Source organism: Gavialis gangeticus, unplaced genomic scaffold (genome assembly GCF_001723915.1).
Source record: "Gavialis gangeticus isolate Ggan-Ray unplaced genomic scaffold, GavGan_comp1, whole genome shotgun sequence".
NCBI classification, from domain to species: domain Eukaryota; kingdom Metazoa; phylum Chordata; order Crocodylia; family Gavialidae; genus Gavialis; species Gavialis gangeticus.
Genome location: NW_017729004.1, coordinates 20,416,167 through 20,436,888, shown reverse-complemented (window position 1 = coordinate 20,436,888; position 20,722 = coordinate 20,416,167). Strand labels below are relative to the sequence as shown.

The window sequence follows — 20,722 nt, the reverse complement described above, 5'->3', positions numbered from 1 at the left end:
CCCACACAGTTCAACCAACCAGGTTCACTGGGAAGTGAACACATGGCACAAACCTCTATTTCTGCTGGACTTACTGTCTTCCATTCCACCTCCCCTCTGCCACTACAGCAACCCTACTGGACATGCAGCCTCTTTTCCAAGTGAGTCAGGAGTTGTGGCCAATGGCAAAAAGGTTTCAGATGAAGAAAGGCCACATCAACATAAATTTCTCTTTATAGCTACATAAAAAACTCTGTTCATAAAGGAGCCATGAGTCTTAGATTCAGACAACATTTTAGTATTTTATGGAAAAGGCTCTAGGAAGGGAACTAATATACTCCATAGAAATGTTGGTAAAGGGTAAATTAAACGAGTCTTATTCTAAAAAAGTAAGTTCTGCAAGACTAATGTGCCTCCAGACCTTAAAAAGGCCTGGGATAAAATCTATGCTGGTCATATCTGTATTAAGTGTTTTCAGGGATGAAAGCAAGGAAAGCTAAACACAACTCCGGATGCTATCCCAACACCAACATGACATACATTATCAGAACTAGTGGCAAATTGTTAGTTAATATACCAAATCTAAACCCATGTCTGTTCTAGGAATTTTTACATTTTGCTTTTGTCAGTATAGATCACCTGAAGGCTCAGCCTCATTTCTTCCATCAATTCCCTGGACCTTGAAGTACAGCAGACTTATCACACTACCAGTCATGTATACCAGTGGCACCCAACCTTCTGGCCCTGCCATGCTCCAACACAATCTTACACACAGGACCATATAAATCAGCCTGCAGGGCTCCCTTTGGGTCCAAAAATCTGGCAGCAGGGGAGTGGCAATTAATGCTGCTACCACTCCCCCACTACCAAATTTCCAGATCCTTGGAGAGCCCCACAGATCAGGTGGTATAGCTCCACAGGCCACAGGTTGAACACTCTTGGCTTACATGATCAATCAAGTTGGTAGCTCATTTTTGGATTAATAATTAACTAACCATTTTATTTTCCACAGATTAACGTGCCAAATCTCACAGAATTATCATGGTCTTTGAAATGTTTTCTCGTGGCGCAATACCAACCACAACCCTACAAATCTCTCTAAATGATGCCTTTTCCTGCCTAATAAAAGATATTTAAACCTCCACCATTTCAAAACCTGAAAGATCTTCACTTCTTTTACATAAAGAAGTGAACTGTTTACAAGCCAGATTAATTTGCTGATACAGTTAAAGTGCTCTCCCTCTCACTCACTCACCTGAAGGAGAGCTAAACACTTTGATTAAAAATAAAGTTTAATTTTCCAAACTAACAAAAAAATCCTCTACACAAACTCTTCATGCAGGCTCTTCCTCAGCCACCACTTCCTAAGATTCTCTACTACCTTCCTCCTCCAAATCCTCTGATCTTCTACTAGACTCTACTATCCACTCTTATGATACCATGCTCAAGTCATCTTCTGGTATTCCCTGAGATTCTTCCTCCAGATCCTCTAACAATCCTCCAGTACAGTATTCCTCCAGCTCTTCTAATTCCGCTGATTTGTCACTGCATTCTTCCTCCAACTCCTCCTCTATTTCCTCTGCTGACTGTCCACTGGACTGTCCCTCCAGTGCCTCCTCTAATGATCCTCCACTGGATTCTACTTCCAGCTCCTCCACAAACCCCACCTCTGACCCTGTATCAGAAGAATCCTCAGGCAGCCAACTGATGACCAGTGAGTATGAATCTAAAGAAAGACATCTACTGTAATTAATCCAGCTCATAAATATTAATTGCTTCTCATTTATCTGCATATGGTAATATCAATAATGGTGTTACAGATCTTATAAAAAATAAGAGTATATATAGATCACAGTTAATCTCATTCCTATAAATGCAAATGCCCAACTAAAAAAAAGAGACCCAGAAAACTTTTATACTCCGGCAGTTTAGTAACAGCAACCAGAGTTTTACGTTTTTACACTGAAATGGAACAGCCTGACTGCTGGGGTGGTACACGGTCTGGTTTTTAGGCACTTTATTCCATATTCCCAGTAGTTCAGACAAATCCATATCTCCATCAAAAGGTAGCATTATTTTACTGTCTCATTTATAAATATCTGTTTGGCAGCCCTTATACAGCTCCCCTTCAGCTTGACACCCCTTCAGTGGAAGGGAGTATTTTTCTACCTAGAGTTGACACAGGAAAAAAAAAATCTATTGAGCAACTGAGGGGCGCCAACTTGTGAACAGAAAGTTAAGAAAAGCAACTCTTCCTTCCTCTCACAAGCCCTCATTTTCTCCCTCAGGTCAGCAAGGCTCATATGCAAACTAATCAGAGTTTGTGCTTTCAGTATGAACATTTGGGAAGCATCAGAAACCCAGCTTCCACTTTTCCTAGGATTCATTCACCTTCCCTCTTTTAAATCACTTTCCTATGAAGTAGGAGAGAAAAATTGGCTGCAGTTAAAAGTTGCAAAAGAAAGATGTTAGGTATACATTTTTTTCTACAGAAAACATTCCAGCTCTTGAAGCAAATTCATGAAATCAATCTCCCATACCTTTGAACAGCCTTACAACAAAGCAGGTTTTTTGCTCTTATGTGAGATATGAGTATTTGGGAGCTGGTTCCTCCCACCTCTTTCTCCCTTTCATCTTCCTCTTACTCCAAATCATGTTACAAGAACCTTGAAAGACACAAGGAACTCATGTACCTTGCCCATTCTAAGGATACATTGCAGATCATAAGAGCCTTTTATGAGCTGGTCATAGCATTAATACCTCTTCAGATCTATGACTTGAACAGAAAGCTTCTCTTATTTCTTGTCTTTTTTTTTTTTCAGTTGCAACTATTTCTAGAGTTTTTAGAAAGCCTCAAAAGGTAAAAGGCCTGAATATAAGATGCTTTCCTTTCTTATGGGATCTGAAAGCAGCTGTACTAGCACAAATTTTGCAGTAATTTTCTATACTGCCATTCAGCAGGCAGAATCACAAGCCAGTAGCTCATTAACACAAGCGCAAATGTTTTTTATACTGTTTTGCTGGACAAATTGTTTTCTTTAGCTTCATTATGGCCACAGGCTGTGGGAGTTAATTAAAATTGTTTGCGCTCATTTCTCTTTCTTTTGTCCGTTAGATGGCATCAGATTTAGAGAAGCAGAGTCTAAACCTCATACATTGTAGCTTATATTTAGCTACAATAACAGTTCTCTGTGCAATACCAACTTTCAGTGTGGAAGCAATTTCAGAAAAATTCTGCCCTATTCCAGAAGACCTCAAAACCATTAATAAATACTCACTGCTAGAGGTGACAAGGTCAGCAGCAGATTAAGTTCAGAGCAGAGATAGAATTTTAATATCTGCAGTTTTTCATTCCCTGTTTTATACAATATATGCAAACCTTGCTATGCTGTTTTTAGAAAACAAAAAAGACTTCAAGAAAGAGTAAAAGCTGGCAAACAAAACCTATTGTACAAGAGCAAAAGCAAAGGGGAAGGGGCACAAGTAAAAAGTAGATACATTTTAAAATGTACCCAGGACAGCAAAGGTTACTATCAGTCTAATTACAGAGCTCCACCCCAGTAAAAAGTCAAATACTTTTAACTGGTTATATAAAAGCCGTTTTAGTGATTACTTTAGTACTTACACACAGCTAAAAAGCAGTTGACCACTCACCAAAAAAATCAAATGAAAATGGGTCCGTTCCACCAAAAAACTCCCTAAAGACATCTTCTGGGTTACGGAATGTAAATCCAAATTCAAATGGATTTTCAAAATGACTTCCACCTGAAGGAAAAAAAAGAGTAGCATTATTTCAGAACATCTCATACTAAGCACTGAATTTGCATGCCTATCTTGTAATATTGCTCCTATGTTTTTTAAAAACAATCCAATTCAAGTTTGTATCTCTATTTTAAATGCCTCACAGGACAAATACTTAAATACATTTAACGTAAATAATTGACACAAAATATCCTGCAATTTATAAATGCACTATTGTAACTGTAATTATTCTATTTTTCCCTTCTTGGAAGACAATTATCCAATAAGCAAACTCTACAAGCAGAAAAATAGTTTCAACATCTTTCCATCGTCTCAGATGTCCCCATAATTGAACTGTTAAAGTAGTTTCCAGACCATTATGTATTAGCTTATAAACTGTTATATCCCTAATAGTGAGATAATGGATATAAAAGGCACACATTGATACTTTTAGTATAACCCTGTCCCCACATACATTTAAATTTTATTTTAAACTAATTTTAGTCCTTATGGTGCAAAATATTTCAAATGCTTGCCTTAAAGGAGTCTGCCTTACATAACAGTTGTTTGCTTAAATACAAACAAAGAATTTGCCTACATACCTCCACCTCCATTTATTAAGCCTTCTTTTCCATACTTGTCATAGATCTCACGTTTTTTAGCTACAAAGAGAAAGGTACATAGTTGAGTTACATATTGTATTTCTACTACTTCCAAATATAGCACAAATATAGCACTGCTGTTCTCGACTGAATTCCATCCCGAAATTATTTTCACTTCATACAAAATGAAGTATTTTGGAGGACCAAAGCAGAATAAATGCAACAAGAACTCCTAAATCTCAAGTTAAATGTCTAATTTAGTCATAGTAGAAACAAGCAGCAGTCCAGTTCATCCTGCTTTTCATAGGGCAATTCGCATGTTGAAATGCAAGTTTTGTTTTTTAATTAAGTAGAAAGGAAGCCAAGGTTTTCACATTTACACCTTTAACAAGATAGCAAAACAAGTAAAACTATATCAGTGTTTTATAATCAGACTAAAAAGAGACCTTCCCATAGGTTAAGCAGTTATCGCTAGAAGTAGGGTTGTGGCAGTAGGGTGGGACAATTAGTGAAAAACAGATTAGTTCTGCAATAAGCAGCTGATCCAAATCAGTGGCTTCCTCAAATTTTATGCATCAATGAATATTGGGCATGCAACTTCATGGTTTGTAGACCCTCTCACCCCAAAACAGGGTTTGGTTGGAACAACAAGCAGTGCACATTATAGACATTCAGACAAAACTGTAGTTAAGACAATCAGCCTGACCAGGTCTGCGAGGCCTCATTCCTCACTCAGCTCATAGGTACTACACTTTGGAAGTACAAGCAAGTCTCTGGCTTGAGAATCTGACTGATCAAATACTTTTTAGTCTGATCCAATGTCCACTGGAATCTTTCCATCAGACTCAACAGTAGATGGACTGAAACTTTAAGACCATGCTTAAGACCACTGCTTATTCTTTTTCCTAAAGAATGAACAATCATCTTCAACAGTTAACATTTAGGTACTCCAATTTAAAGAAACTGGATGTTTTTTCTATGTACTTACAACATTTAGAAACTTCATTTAATTAAGACAAGTTTTGTCTGACAAGTCTGTTACCTCCTCCATTTAAGTAATTCATAAATTAGTATATTGCCTTTCTAAGGGCCAGTGAAACATGGTGAACTGTTGGTAAAAAAAGACAGCAGGCAAGAGCAAAGAGTCCTGCAGGTCAGATGGCAGAACAGAAAAGTCTATTTTGAGAATTTAATGTTCTTGAACTACAGGGAAACAGCGTCTTATGACTATACGAGTCAATCATTCTTTACATAAATAATGCTCCATACAGCTATTCTTTTGCCAAAAATCCACCCAGCCTGTTACCAAATTCCCAGCTGTAGAGCCCTGTTGGGGATATGTGCTGGTGACAGGGGGTAAGCAATGGCTGTGTTAACCACCACAGCACCATAACCACTCACCCCTAGCAAGACTGACACCCCTGTATTGCATCTCCAGCCAGTGTCTGGAACTAAGCTAGCCACTCTGAATTAAACTACCTGACCTGACCATCCAGTGTCATAACAATACAATCTGGATGTGAGAATCAAGTTTCACTGAAGATGCATTACACTAAAACAGCAACTATCATATGATACAGACCAAAAGTCCATTAGTCCGATGCCCAGTTTCTAATTTCTAATGCTTCCAAGGAAAGTGCAAGATGCCCAGGTGCAAAAACAATTATAGAATAAACTGCCCATAAATAAAATTTCTACCTTAACTGAAGACACCAAGACATGAAAGGGTGAATAAGCTTGCTGCCTGCCAAACCAGCCCAAATTTTGAGAATACATAGCAGTGAGAATACCTGGAGAATGTGGCAGAGTACGATTTTTCCTGGTCACTCAGCTCAAGTGAACTTCAAAGACATTTCCAAAGTGAAAAAGGGGTGTTCATTAGGGCTGTGCTTTGGCAGCCAGTCTGATTCGGAGGAAATTCAGCCTGATTCAGTGACTAAATCTCCGAATCAGAACTGAACTGGGAGACCTACTAAAACAGAATCGAATTGGAAGCCAACAAATCAATTTGGAAAAGATTTGGCACCACTTTGGAGATTCGTCCATAAACTAAACAGGCAGCAGTCCTCACCATGCTGGATACAGCTGCCTGTGGTGGGTGGAGAAAAGGTGCATTGGAGAGGGAGGGATTGGGTCTGGGGTGAGCTGCCCAGCTGGGGTGGGAGGATTGGGTGGGGAGGGAAGAAGTGGGGAGCCATGGGATGCAGGTGTGGCAGCAGGACTATGCTGGCGGGGGAGGTGAGGGGAAGCACGATGCAGGCATGGCTCATTCCGGGCGGAAGGGAACAAGAGGCAGCAGGGCACAGCCCGCCGCTTTCCCAGCTGGAGTGGGGTGCAGGATGCAGGCGCTGCCGCCGCTTGCAGAGCTGGGGCAGGCAGGGGAGCGGGATGCAGGCACAACAGTACTGGGAGCGGGGGATGTGTCATGCTGCCACTTGCCCCCTTCTGCCCGGAACGAGCCACGCCTGCATTGCTCTGCCACCACTTGCCCAGCCAGCGGCAGAGAGGGTGATGCAGGCATGGCTAACTCCAGAAGGAAGGGGGCAAATGACAGCAGAGTATAGCCCCTGTTCCCAGCACTGAATCGAATCTCTGTGCCTCTGAATTGGATGAATCCAAAGTCAATACTTGCTGCATATGGGATATATAAAGTAAGGTTGCCAAGAGGAATTAACTTCTTACAACCAGACCAAGTGTGGCAAGTACTTCTGGCATCGTTGATGTATATATAGAGAGAGAAACATGCAACTGCATGAGACTTGTCTTTTGAGGTAAGAGGAAGGAAAAGGCAGACTATGTCAAAGGATGAACACCCTTCTACTGAACAGATTTTGAACATGAGAGATGGTGATATTGTCCCTTTAAGTTTTTGTTGATCTACACACCAGAAATAGCAGAGACAGCTGCAGCCAATTAGAGAATAAACTTTTAAAACTGTTTGTTTGATAGTTCATATAAGCAGTTGCCAAGGCTCTGGCAAAAGGGATGCTTCTTTCAAAGTCAAAAAGTTGCACAGAAGGAATACTAAACAATTCTATACTATCAGCTACTATATGCCATTTTATTTCTAGACAAACATATGTCATTAAATTCTATCCCCTACAGAAGGCACAGATCAAAGCATTACAATTCTTTCAGCTAGGTCTCCTAACTCCTTAGAAACAGTTTTAGGATAAGTCCAAGTGTGGGAAACAGGACCAGAGAACATAATTGTTCAGGCTGCTCAAGTTTTAAAGAAACTATAACAAGTTACCCAAAAAGCTGGGAAAACGTAACTCAAATTCTTTCTAGCTACAGGCTACATTGTTTCCAACCTTTTTTCATTTGCAGACTCCTAAAAAATGTCAAATGGAGGTGCAGACCCCTTTGAATTGTAAGTGTGGTTTATTCACAATCATCTTCTGCAGACCCCTTAGACAGAGCCTGTGAATCCCCAGGGGGCCAGACTGCAGGCTGAAAACCACTGCATGGATTCCAATGCATTCCTCACCACACCAAAAGCGGATGTTTGCAGCACCTATTTAAATTATTACCTCAAAATATACCTCCTCTCCAAATTTTGTGAACTGCAATATATTCAGAGAGGGCAGCACCCCACTGACAACTCAATTTCCTGCATTACAGTTCATATATCTTTGGTTTGACCAGTATGAAGGGAAGATTTGCTGTTAAAACCCAAGAGCTAGCCAAAAAAAATTTTTTTGGACCAGTAAGAACAGAAAAGCTGGCAAGAAAAGTTGTTGTTTTTTTTTTTTGTTTTTTTTTAAAGATTTTCAGAAGTAATAAAACAAGCTAAAACACTGAAGTCCAAGTTCTCACATTTTTATTAAGACGGAATCTACACAAGTTGATAAGGACAAGGCTCTGCGGACATTAACTTGTATATTTAGGTTACTTATTAATTAAGGATTATGATTAAAAAAACCAAACCATTAGATTTCTTGTTTCAGTTTCTTTGCATCCCCCACACCTGTGATATAGGAGTTTAGCTTTTTTGTAATGGGAAACAGTTGTACCCAAGCAACACATTTATTTCCTGTGGACCAGCTTTAAAACAACCCTTTAAACGCATAAGCAATATACCCTTGCTTCTTCAGTGCCTCCCATAAAAAAACCTCAAACCTTCAGTGTCAGATCCCTTTCAAAGTACTTACCATCTGACAAAACCTCATAGGCTTCAGCTACTTGTTTGAATTGCCTCTCAGCTTCTTCTTTGTTTTCTGGATTTTTATCAGGGTGCCATTTTAATGCTAATTTACGGTACCTGAAAGGAAGAGGGGAGAAAAAAAATCATGCTGCATTTTAATTAGATGCACACATAAGCATTAGGCAGCTATATGTAAAAAGAATACTTAAAAAATAGGAAGTACTTGGTTATGATGTTTACTAACTCCACAATACTTAATTTCATTTATAGACCTATGCGCCACAAGAAGCTTTGCTGGCAGAAAAAAAGTGACAATTTATGAGGAAATCAATTACTGATAGGCACTCCCACATACACAGCTTGCAACTAAGCTCCTTCCACAGATTCCATTATTTTAAGTAAGTTGCCTTCATTAGATGAGCCAGTGAGCAACAGTTCTTCAGAAGGAAATCTAGCAAGAGAAATTTGTTCTGCCTACCCCTTTTCCACACACAAATTCACAGAACTACACTGATGCATGGGGAAAGGGAGAAGGAGGGAGGGACAGCAGAACACCAATCAGGAGGCAGTTGTTTCAGAGAATCATAGAAAATTAGGGTTGGAAGGGACCTCAAGATGGTAAACAACTATTCCGATGGTAAACAAAGAAGGTGGAGAACAAGTGGGTCCTGGTACATAGATAGCCAATCCCGACCCAGTAAATAGTTTAAGTAGAAAACAGTCCTCTGGCCCTGTGGGTGCCTCTGTCTCCTGACCTAAGTGTGTGGGGCAGGAGGTGGGTGAGTGTGAGGCAGCAAATGGGTGCATGTGGGGCAGGCGGGGGCCCAAGCAGCCCCTCACAGCCTGGAACTCTGCCGGACTGCAAGGGAATACCCATGATTTCCCATGTTTTTCTCATTTAAAAAAAAGAATCCATTTTTAAAGTTTGTTCATGACCCGTTCATGTATTCTTGCAACCCTCTTTAGGGGCATGACCCACGGGTTGAGAAACACTGATCTAGACCAGCCCCCTGCTCAAAGAAGGACCATCTCCAACTGCAACATCCCACCCAAGGCTCTGTCTAGTCAGGTCTTGTAAACCTCCACGGATGGACATTCCACAACCTCTCAAGATAACATGTTCCAGTACTTTACTACCCTCCTATTAGGAAGAACTTTCTCAATATCTAACCTAAAACTTCCCTGGTTGCAACTTGAGACTGTCATCTGCCACCACTGAGAACTGTCTAGCTCCGTCCTCTTTGGAACCTCCCTTCAGGTAGCTGAAGGTGAATATTAAATCCCCTCTGTCTTCTCTTCTGCAGACAGAATAAGCCCAGGAGCATGCTGTTGGCTCATATGCAGTTTGTTGTCCACTATAACCCCCAGATCCTTTTCTGCAGAGCTGCTGCCCAGCTATTCAACCCCCAGCCTGTATTGGTGCATGGGATTCTTCTGTCTTAAGTGCAGGACTTAGGACTTGCTCTTGTTGAACCTCATAAGATTTCTTTTGGCCTAATCCTCCAATTTGTCTAGGTCTCTCCGAGTCCTACCCCTACCTTCTGGCATATCTACTACTCCCCCCAGCTTGGTGTCATCTGCAAACTTGCTGAGGGTGCTTCCCTTGTAGAATTAAATTTTGTCTAGATATTTTTGGAGCTCCATCATAAAGTAAATTAATAAAGAGGCAAGACATCTTTTTGATGGCAAACTTGTAGTGACAGCATGGATTCTGAGGGATCAATATTGTTCAACAAGGGGAGCAGAGTATCACCAACAAGCTTGCTCTGTGGAATGGTACTCTTCCTTCCTCAGATTCAACTGCTGCTGACACGATTTGGAAGCTACATGCAATTCACAATTCCCATCACTGGGAAAATTCTTTAGGACAGGGGCTGCAACATTGTGTCAGTGCAGACCACCCCTTGAGACCTACCCCACAGTAACAGGCTGCAAATATCTACCCTCATGAAGGGAGCAGCCAATGCTTACCCTAAATTGCCTGTGCTTACCCTCCTTCCCTCACCACTGATCCTCAGCCCCTTTGCAGCAAAAAGGTAAGTATAGATGCAGTGGGCTCCACAGCAAAGGGGATGGATGGTAGAACACAGTTCCATGCCACCAATCACCCAATCTGGGCCAGACTGCTTTGTAGGCAAAAATCAGCCTGTGCACCATAGGTTTCCAATCTCTGCTCTCAGAAAACTGGGTTTTACATTCCTGATCCCAAGCAGCAGCTATTCAAGTAGCTGTCCTTACAAGCATGTCCAGAAGAAAAACAAGAGAAGGTGATTTAGATTTTTCATACACCAAAGTATGATTAGCCTAAGCCTCCAATGCCCCAGATGGAGTAGGAGAATAATATTTACAGATCAGTGAAAACAAGAATTGGGCTGCCAAATGTTTCACAACTTGCAAGAAAGCTGTTCTACAGACAGCAAGCTTTTCAAAGACTCCAGTCAGTCTTTAATAGGAAGAGGGGGAGAAGTTGGTTGCAACTGGCCACCTTAAGCAACTGGGGACAGAGTGGCTGGAGGGAAGGGCAGACAAGGTTCTTTGAGGGATTCTGACATCTTTTATTAGACCAACTTAAATAGCTGGGGGAAAAAATGTTTAGCAAGCTTTCAGGTTTAAAAACCCTTTGTCGGGCTTGCTCATGTGACTCATGCTCATGACAAAGGGTTTTTAAACCCAAAAGCCTGCTAAAAAAAATTTCCAACTATTTAAATTGGTGTAATAAAAGATATCTGATTCACCCAAAGAGCCATGTCTGCCTATGTCCTTAGACCAACACAGCTACAACCTACCCCACCCTGCACCTGTAACATGGAGGGAGGGGGGAAGGAACAGACGAGCTTAAAATTACAAGCAATATTAAAGTTCTCTAAACCCTCCTAATTTAAACTTGCATTCACCTGTTTACAATACCAGAGGTTCAGTCCACACAGTGGAAACATGGAAGCCAGATCACATTTAAAATGAAGAGCTAGTTTTCATGAAAGCAGGTATTTTATATACATTTTCCTTTTCTCCTAAAAAGGATAGTCTTAGAAAAAATTGAATTGGAAAGAGTTACATGATAGTGAAAGCACTTAGCATAGTGCTTTTTAAAGCAAAGTAAATTAACTCCTTGAAAAAGTGGTCAAGCTAACAACTAGAACATGCAGTACCACAACTTGTACCATGACAAAACATGAGTCACATCTGTATGACAGGCAGTAAACTTCCATGAGAATTAACTTTAATGAACTTCAATTAACTGAGACATACACAGCATTGTCCACAGTAAGTGTTACTACATTTTATCTTGCATATCTCCTAAGTACTTAAAGAAGGATAATGGATTAGTAAGTGTGCAGGAGGATCCCAGAACAAAAGGCTCTCCCAGGAGAAAGGTTTACACCCACAGCATTAACATTAACTAGGAGGAGGTATTGAGAAACAGTCCATAGTTTAGAGGGTGAAAAGTTAAAGGGAAACCATCAGTTATACAAGTGTAAGTTAATAAAATTTGAGTTTTCCAGAGCACTATTGATCTCTCAGAAATTTGGTTTCCAAGGTGTAAAATTTAATATTGGAAATACTGATATGACTATTAAGATCTAGAGACCAAGTGCACAAATTTACTCATGAAGATTTACAAGCAAAATTTTGCAAGCCAAGATAATAGTACTTACGCTTTTTTAATGTCATCTTGTGAGGCATGTTTCTGCACTCCGAGAACCATATAATAATCCACCATCTTTTAAGAATCGTCTTGTTTACAGCAACAAATTCAATTCCTGCAATTAAAAGAACGTTTAAACTAACAATACCGCAAAGTAATAGAAGATTATTCTTGGGTATCTCCCACTAACGGACTCTAAACTACCCATTTCCGTAGAATACCCCAATAGGCCAATCTTATGATGAAAAATAAGAGAAGTTACTAACTGTAACTTTGGGTTCAGGTGCTTTCAGTTCTCTCATCATAGAGTTGCTAAGCATTTCAATTGGCAATGAAACCAAAACAAGACTCAGAGACAGGCAACGGGCCTGCCAAACCATTTATTTTTTGCCGAAAGAATATCAATAAATGACTAAAGGAATAATTTTCCTCAAATGGGACCCCACCCCCCAAAAAAACAAACAACTTCAAATTCTCTTATTGACACTACAGTCACTTTTCTATTTCACATAAGCATAATAAATAGCTTCACTACTATGAAACTTGGCTATTGTGTTTCCCTAGCACCTCCTTCACACCAGAATATCACTTCTATTGTCCTCCTCCATTCAAGGAGAATATCCAGAAGGTGCAATTGCCTCTAGAGCTTACAATTCTAGTTTCTCACAACTACTATAAAAAAAAAACCTCAGGAAGATACCTCCAGAATTTCTAGTAATTTGCATGATTAAGATCCTCAAAAAGCAAAGGAAACTGCATAACAATGCATTTAAGAAACTGTTCATAACTTATTTAAAAGCCTTATCCAAAAAAGTTAAATATCTTAAGACTGTACAGACTCAAATATGAGCATAAAATTACAATGCTATAAAAGCACAACTAATTTGCTGGTTAGCTCCATCACTTTTTATACTAAATATACAGCCAGGCAAGGAGTACTTCATCACCTCTTAGAAAATCTAGAGCAAGCAAGCCATTTTCAAACAAAGAAATATTTTTTTCTTAAGTGTAAAGCCACCGAACAAAGGTATTTCTTTACAAGTGCCACTGTATTTAATCTGAAGTACCAATCTTGTCCCATTTATAAAGTAGGTAAGCTTCTGGTCAGTATTAAGTGATGGACAAAGGGCGTGCACATCAGTTGCCATTTAAATGGAACAGTACCTGCAATGCCTAAAACACACTACAGATCTCAACTAACACTTTATCTTCTGCTACTATAGAGCTGGTTTGCCATCTGTGACAGTAGCATTCTTTCATTACTATTTCCAATCACCTCTGCTCTTCTGTATTTCTAGTACTTTTTTTTTTCTTCAAGCTCCTGACCAGATAAAGGTTGGCTTCCTTCTCCATCTGTTAAGAATACTAGAGTCACTGCAATTCAAGCACTTGAGACAACAGGTTAATCAAACAACAAGACTAAGTGAGTTTCCTAACAGTTCACTAAAATAAAGCTAGTTTTAATTGCATTATTTCACAATTTGATTTTTGCACTGTCCAAACTGATATTAGCTAGTTTCACTTTTGACTTTCACATAAGAGCCACTGATTTATTATCTACTACACTTAACAGAACTTCTGAAAATTTTCCCATTGCTCCTAACCTTCTCCTCCAAAGAACAGCAGTTAAACATGAGAGACTTGTTTATGTTTGAGCCGAGTGGGAGACCTCATTTAAAATGTCATCGTAATAAGCCACTGAGCTTTGTTTATGCAACATAAGCTGTTCTCCCAATCTTAGAAATGTGTACTGCAGCCTCACTCTGAGGCTTCTTCTCCAAAGTTAAACTTTTATGTAATCTTTAGATGAAAAGGACAATTAAATGAAGCCATGGTATAGAATTTAATGTAAAAGTATGATAAAGAATTGACCATTTAAAATCCATCATGAATGAAACTAGGACATGCAATCCAGGCCAAAAGAAGAAAAAAAATACTTGTTTCCTACACGTATAAAATACATTTTCATACTCCTTTGAACAGTGACTAAAGGTTGCCTGCTCAAAACAGCAGCCCAGATGTGGCTATATATGCTATGCTGCTGGGCTATGCTATTGGAAGTCCTAACTGGAGAATAACTCAATCCTGCAAAACAACTCAAACAGAATTCAACTTGAGAGTCTCAGAATAGTTCTTTAATACAGAGGGTCTCAATCTTTTTTTGTACCAGGACCCATCTGTAAACATCCATGGCCAATCCCAACCCAGCACTCCTCACTCCTGACCCAGTACCCTCCCCACCTCCAGGCCCCAGCCCCCCAGTGTGGGGCGGGGGGGGCAGCCTTTCACATGTTGGAACTCTGCCAGCCTGCAAGGGAAAAGCCAATGTCCCACTTTTTTCTCCTTTAAAGAATAATCCATTCTTAAAGTCTAGTCATGTATACCCTTTCATATATTCTTGCAACCCATTTTTAGGTCACTACCCATGGGTTGAGAAATGCTGCTCTAATACACAGTTTTGAGATCATACGATGATGGAGAGCAAGATGCACTAACTCCAGCAGTAGCATGAAGTTTAGAGCCCTAATGAATGCTACCTGTCATCATAATTACTAGAAACTATAATTGCTGTGAACTATCTCCACAGAACAAAGTAAAACATCTGTGCATCCCTTCAAGAATGATTCAACAGAATATCTTGTTAGTGAAGACTATATAAACTAGCACGGGAGTTGGAAAGCATGGATTAAAAATAAGTTCTTGGGCCTCTGTCCATAAATTGAACTTCAGAAACAAACTGGACTAAAATATGACTTTGGCATATATTTCAGTAAAGTTTTGCAAACAAATGATACAAAGCAAGAAGTCAACTTCCATGTATTAAAATGGCAATACCTCTCCAACATGGTCTGCTCCCTTTAAAACAGTTATTACTTGCTTATGATGGAATTTTTGCAAGGCTGTCCAGGATCTGTTAACTCCTAACATCATCCCATATTTGCCCTCTGAAGAGATTCAGAAAGCATTCTAGCACAGATCAGGCTAAATTTTGTTTCTAAACACACAGCAGAATATAAACTTGCCTTGTCTACATTTGCAGCTAAAGAATGCTCAGCACCAGTTCTCTTGCAATTCATCATGGGATCGTTTTCTCAAGTAACTCAGCTTCCTTAGAACAGCAATTTCTTCCAAAGTAAGTTGTTTTTGCACTTAAACCCCTACTCCACAAACTACTTCCAACAATACTGAATACATTTGTTGTTCTTTTAACTGAGCATTCATACAACCCAACATAACCATCATGACAGTAATATGCAACAATGCCAGTTTACAGAAGAGAAGGGAGGATCTTGCAAGACAATTTAGACAGATGGGAACTAGAAAGAAACCGGCAGTAGGAGTGGGATAATCTAGAAGGAGCAGACTCTACTGCACAATAAATTACAATAACATGCCCTGATCAGAAGCACTCCGAGACCAAATGTACAAAAGCTGGGCTTCTACCTCATACATGAATGGAAGGGCACACTCTGGCAGTACTGACACAGAGATAAAATAATGAAGTTAAAGTGCTAGTGCCAATTTGTGGTGCATTTGGAAGTCCTGGTGCATTTGGAAGTCCTGCTATGACAATACCTTTTTCCTCTGCCTCAGCTCCCCACCAACCCTCCCCACCCCCAATCACTTCAATTTGGAAAATGCAGCACAAATAGCTACGTTGACATTAAGGATGCAAGGTAAACTACCCAAAAAGGCTATGCTAGTGTCATATGTTCAAGGGGGCAATGTTCAGATGTACTGAAGAGGATTGAGGACTCATTAAGTATGCACCATATAAAATGTAAGAAACAAGTAGTCCCATGGGCTCCCATGCTATCACTTCCAGGTGTGTAGCCACATGTACAGTTCTACTACATATATATCCAAGTCATGTGGGTAGATCTAACAAATCATACATCCTATGTAATAATCCACAGCTTATTAGATAGGAAACATACAACAGCAATAGTAGCAGTTTGATTGCACAAGTGGGTCCCACCTAAACTAACCTAACTACTGAGTGCAAGTCAAATGACTACAGAATTACATGCCGACTGTTCTTAACAAAGTTTAGTAAATGGGTGCTAAAAGTGAAATACTCACTTTCAAAACCTTATCAGGAAGTGGGTTATACCCTCTCTGCCACTGAATTTCAAGGGGAACCCCCCCCATAATTATAAAATGCTACAGATATAGATTTAGGGCTGCACGTAAGGGGTGCTCCACCCCTGGCCCAGAAACATGTGTCATCTGGCCCACAGGGCTTCGTAAGGGTCTGGAAATTTGACAAGGGAGTGGCAGAAGTATTAATTACCACTGCCTTGCTGCCAAATTTCTAGGCTCATGGGTCATGAGGGAGTTCAGACTGGTATGCAGCTGGATCTGGGCATGGAGGGGTTGCAACTATGGACCAACCCCATACACCACTCAATTGGCTTGCAGGGCGGGAAGGTAAGGCACCACTGCTGTAGATGACATGAAAGCATACATATTTCAGTTACCGACATCTTCATCATTTGGACTGAAGCCCTGTAGTCTCCGACTGCAATCATCACTCCTCCATCATACTATCTTTTAAATACTTAAACACCAGCATCTCCTTTTTGGACACCATTATCAGGGCTATCCCTAGAAGGGTGCAAGTCAGGGTGACTGTCCCGGGCCCCACGGTCAGTGTTATAGGGGCTCCATCGCAGCCTCCATGCACTGCTGTTGCCGAGCGCTGCTGGCTCTGCAGCTTGCCACCCCTGCTGCTCTGCTAGCTCTGGCCGCTTGCCGCCATCCCCCCACCAGGACCCACACAGGCTGATATGCCCCCAGGCCCCGCACACCCCTAGGGATGGCTCTGATAGTGACCAATATCCAAAACAATAAAAAGCAAACCACCACATACAACAAACCCATGAACCAACATGCATATCTACACAGAACCAGTAGTCACCCTGAACACACCAAGCAAGCTGTAATTTACAGCCCAACTCTACGACACTACTGAATCTGCACTGAGGAAAATACCCGTGATCACCACCTGACAAATCTCAAAAGGGCCTTCGTCCAACAAGGACGCTCCTCAAGAGATCAGATTGTTGAAAGAGCCACGCAGATACCACACGAAGATTTGCTGAAGTACAAAAAGAAAATCCCCACGAATTGCACACCATTAGTTATGACATACCACCCTTCCCTGGAATCCACCTGGAAATCCTCAAACAATTGCATCCCATGCCAGTTCAAGAACCACCCATCCTAGCCTTCAAACAAGCATTCAATCTTGCTAACCTCATCACCAGAAGCAAACTCCCTATGACCCAAACCACAAGAAAATGGATCCAGACCATGCCAGGACAAGAAATGCAAAACCTGCCACCATCCCCACAATTACTACACCCCACAACAGAACCATCACCATTCCTGGATCTTACATGTACACCTCCAGAAATGTTCTCTCTCTCATTCAATGCAGCAAATGCCTTTATGTACAGTATGTAGGAGAAACCAAACAACAACTGCACACCTGAATGAATGCACACTGAAAATCCATCAGAGAAAAACATCCAACTACCTATGGGGGCACATTTCTCACAAGATAACCACTCTCTCCAATCTCTCAGTTCTAAGCCTCAAACAGAATTTACAAAACACCTTTTGTAGACAAGCCTATGAACTTCACAAGTCTACTGGATACACAAAATCATGGACTCAATATAGACATTGGATTTATGACACATTACAACCTGCCTGACATCTGATTCACCAGGTATGTGCCTGACCTTACCATTCCCCCCCACCTTCCTCCCCTCCTCTACCCTTTGCTTTTCTAATTTCCAGATATTTACTGTTTCCACAGACTGCCTCTTTTCTACCTTGGAGAACTTGTCTACAGCAGAGTCTCCCTTGCTTACCTCTGGCATTCCTTCAACCATTTTCCCCTCTCATTCCTACCCTTCCCCTCCCTTCTATACCTATTGTTTTCCTAATTTTCACCTATTCAGTTTCTCACTGACCTCCTGTCACACTTTCAGCTTCTTTCATTCTTTGGAGACCTCAGAACAGCAGTGTCCTTGTGCCTGAGGAAGGGCATTTATGTCCAAAAGCTTGCAAAGAACTTTGTTTCAACTACTCAGTTGGTCTAATAAAAGATCTCGCATCTACTCAAAAAACCTTCCCTACCTATGTCCTTAGACCAACACAGCTACAACCAACAACCCTGCAGATAGCGTTATGTACAAGCAAGAAAAAAAAAGTTGCTGTTACCCACCCAGCATTAATGTCAACATTTGCTCGTCTCTGCTCAACCTCTGCATCTATATAGAATATATAGTTCCCTCAACAGAAAGCCCAAGCATAGATCAGATTATTAATCTATTTCTTTCATCTGCACAACATTGTGCTAATACTGATTCATAGTCGAATAAAGAAATTTTAATTTTAAGCATGTACAGTGCCTAGTACTCTAAAGCAGTATGATTTAAATTGGCCAAGGGAAGAAATCAATAAAACAGCAGTGGAGACTTAAAAACGTATTTACCTAGCAACAGATTTTGAAGTGATAAGAAGGCTTATCAAACAGAATCTATGTGATTTCTGAAATTTCATGTTTTTAGTTTGAAAAATATTTCAAGTCTTTGAGAGCTAGTAAAAAGATTAAAAGTTAGTAAAGCTGTTGAAATAGCAGAGGAAGTCATTTTAAGTTCAAAACTTACACACATCTTCAGGTTTTCTTAATTGTCACAATTAAGAGCACAAACTTCTCTCCAAGTACAAACTTAAGCTAACACGATTAAAAAAAGGAAACAAGCCAAGTCTGAGAAAGGTTCTTCTTTCTGTGTCCTGTCTGAGACTGCTGATGACACTATTTAGCAGAATTAGCAGATTTGCTAGAATCTGACAGGGCTATGACATGAGCACTTCTGCTACGGAGAAGATGAAGAACTAGAAATGTTGCTAATCAGAGCTAATGTAATGTAATAAGGGATTATATTAACCAACATGAAGAAAGTAAAACTGAAAGTACAGCCGATATCTCAGCAATACGTCACATAGTTTAGATATAACTATGGACTACCTTCCTATAAAGAAGATAAGAAGGAAGAGCTGAATATACAGCACTAGTAAAGAACATTGCAGACAGACCATGCAAACTGGGAATAAGCAGTCATCATTGCAACAAGAGGGGAAAAAATTACATGAGCTATTGTCAGATTATTTTATAACTAAAGTGAGAAGAGAATTGCCTTCTAGAACACAATTTCTAAAGTAAAACACTCATTTATTTGAACCCCCATCCCAGCTTAAATCTGGTTGTGTCTCCAAGTGATACACACCGTTAGTCCTGACCTCAAAAAAGGTCTTATTTTGCAGCACATTATACAACTTTGAGAAGCCCGAATTACACCCGTGAATAAAAGGAGAGAAGAAACTCATACCAGGCAAGTGACAGTATAAGTTCTGTCCTGCTAGCTCCATTGGCTGCTTAAGAGAAACCAAACACATTCGAAGTTGACTGTTTCTATTCTATGTTAGAATATGGGCATCTAAGAAGTAGGATTTTTGCAGTCATGCCAAGGTAACTAAGTTGATCAAACTAAAATACACCTTTTCTACATTATAAGGAAGGGCTTGTGTGACAGAACATTACTAGAAATGCCATGGATTGTCTGAAACTATGGAAACAAAGGTAAACTAATACTGTGGTTAATGCTGAGCCAACTTGGATTAACCATAACATGCTGCCATTTTGTTTGGCATATGGAACTGTGTTCTGGGGGACTGGAGGGTGGGGGGGGGCAGATGGAAGTTAATCAGGGAGTCGTGAAAGGAGATCTTTAGTATTGGCTGGGGAATAACATGCCCAACTTCATACAGTCACATTTTACTAGAAAGCTACCATCAAGAGAGGCCCTGTGCAATTGTCAGTCCAGCTGGGTCTGCAATTTCCTGAACTGAAAGGTCATTTGCTCTGTAATTATTTTAATTATATTTAGAAGCAGTGGAGTGAGCTCTTTTGCAACACAGTCTTGACCTGCTAGCTCACATGAATGCTAGCCTTTTCCCACTAGTTTTACAGTAATTTAAGCAACCTCAAGAAAAGAACGAAGAAAGGGCCCTCTGAGAAGATGCAGCTATAATGATAGCAAAAAACACCTGATGCTTTGCAGGATACTACAGAGCCTCTAGGATTCTCTATGAGAAGCTGAATAGTTCTGTGGGGCTGGGCACCAGCTTTGAGATGTCACTTGTACTTAAATGAGGGATCTGGGAATTTAAGTACTTCCGGGGGCCTCAGTCTAAGGTCAAGCTTCTAGCAATTAGCCCAGTAAAGCAGGTTTAATTAAAATACTGGCAAATTTAATGTTAGGAGCACTTCATTTCTTTTAAATATAGGCAAGAGATAAAGTAAAGTAAAAACACTCAAGACCTCTGTTATAGTCATGGCTGCTAAGGACAACTCACAGCCCAGGTAATATATACCCCAATTTGCACAAAAGGTCTTCTCTCCCTTAGTTTAACTTTTCATCTGCTATGCTTCTTATTACTCCCAAACCAGTAAGCACACAATGCTAAACACCAAGAGGCTGAATTTAAAGCCTGGAAAACTTAATTATTTTACAAAATAAACAAATATCA

General features: G+C 40.3%; 1 protein-coding gene across 1 annotated transcript in view; it reads right to left on the bottom strand.

Annotated features, from left to right (window-relative positions):
* Positions 1–20,722, bottom strand: part of DNAJB6 (DnaJ heat shock protein family (Hsp40) member B6) — a 101,754-nt gene that overhangs the window by 73,405 nt on the left and 7,627 nt on the right. The window contains exons 2-5 of the mRNA XM_019508158.1: positions 12,126–12,230; positions 8,477–8,586; positions 4,323–4,382; positions 3,634–3,744 (exon numbers count right to left, since the gene is read on the bottom strand). Coding sequence (XP_019363703.1) covers positions 3,634–3,744; positions 4,323–4,382; positions 8,477–8,586; positions 12,126–12,190 — 346 coding nt within the window. The 5' untranslated portion in view covers positions 12,191–12,230. The remainder of the gene's footprint in view (positions 1–3,633; positions 3,745–4,322; positions 4,383–8,476; positions 8,587–12,125; positions 12,231–20,722) is intronic.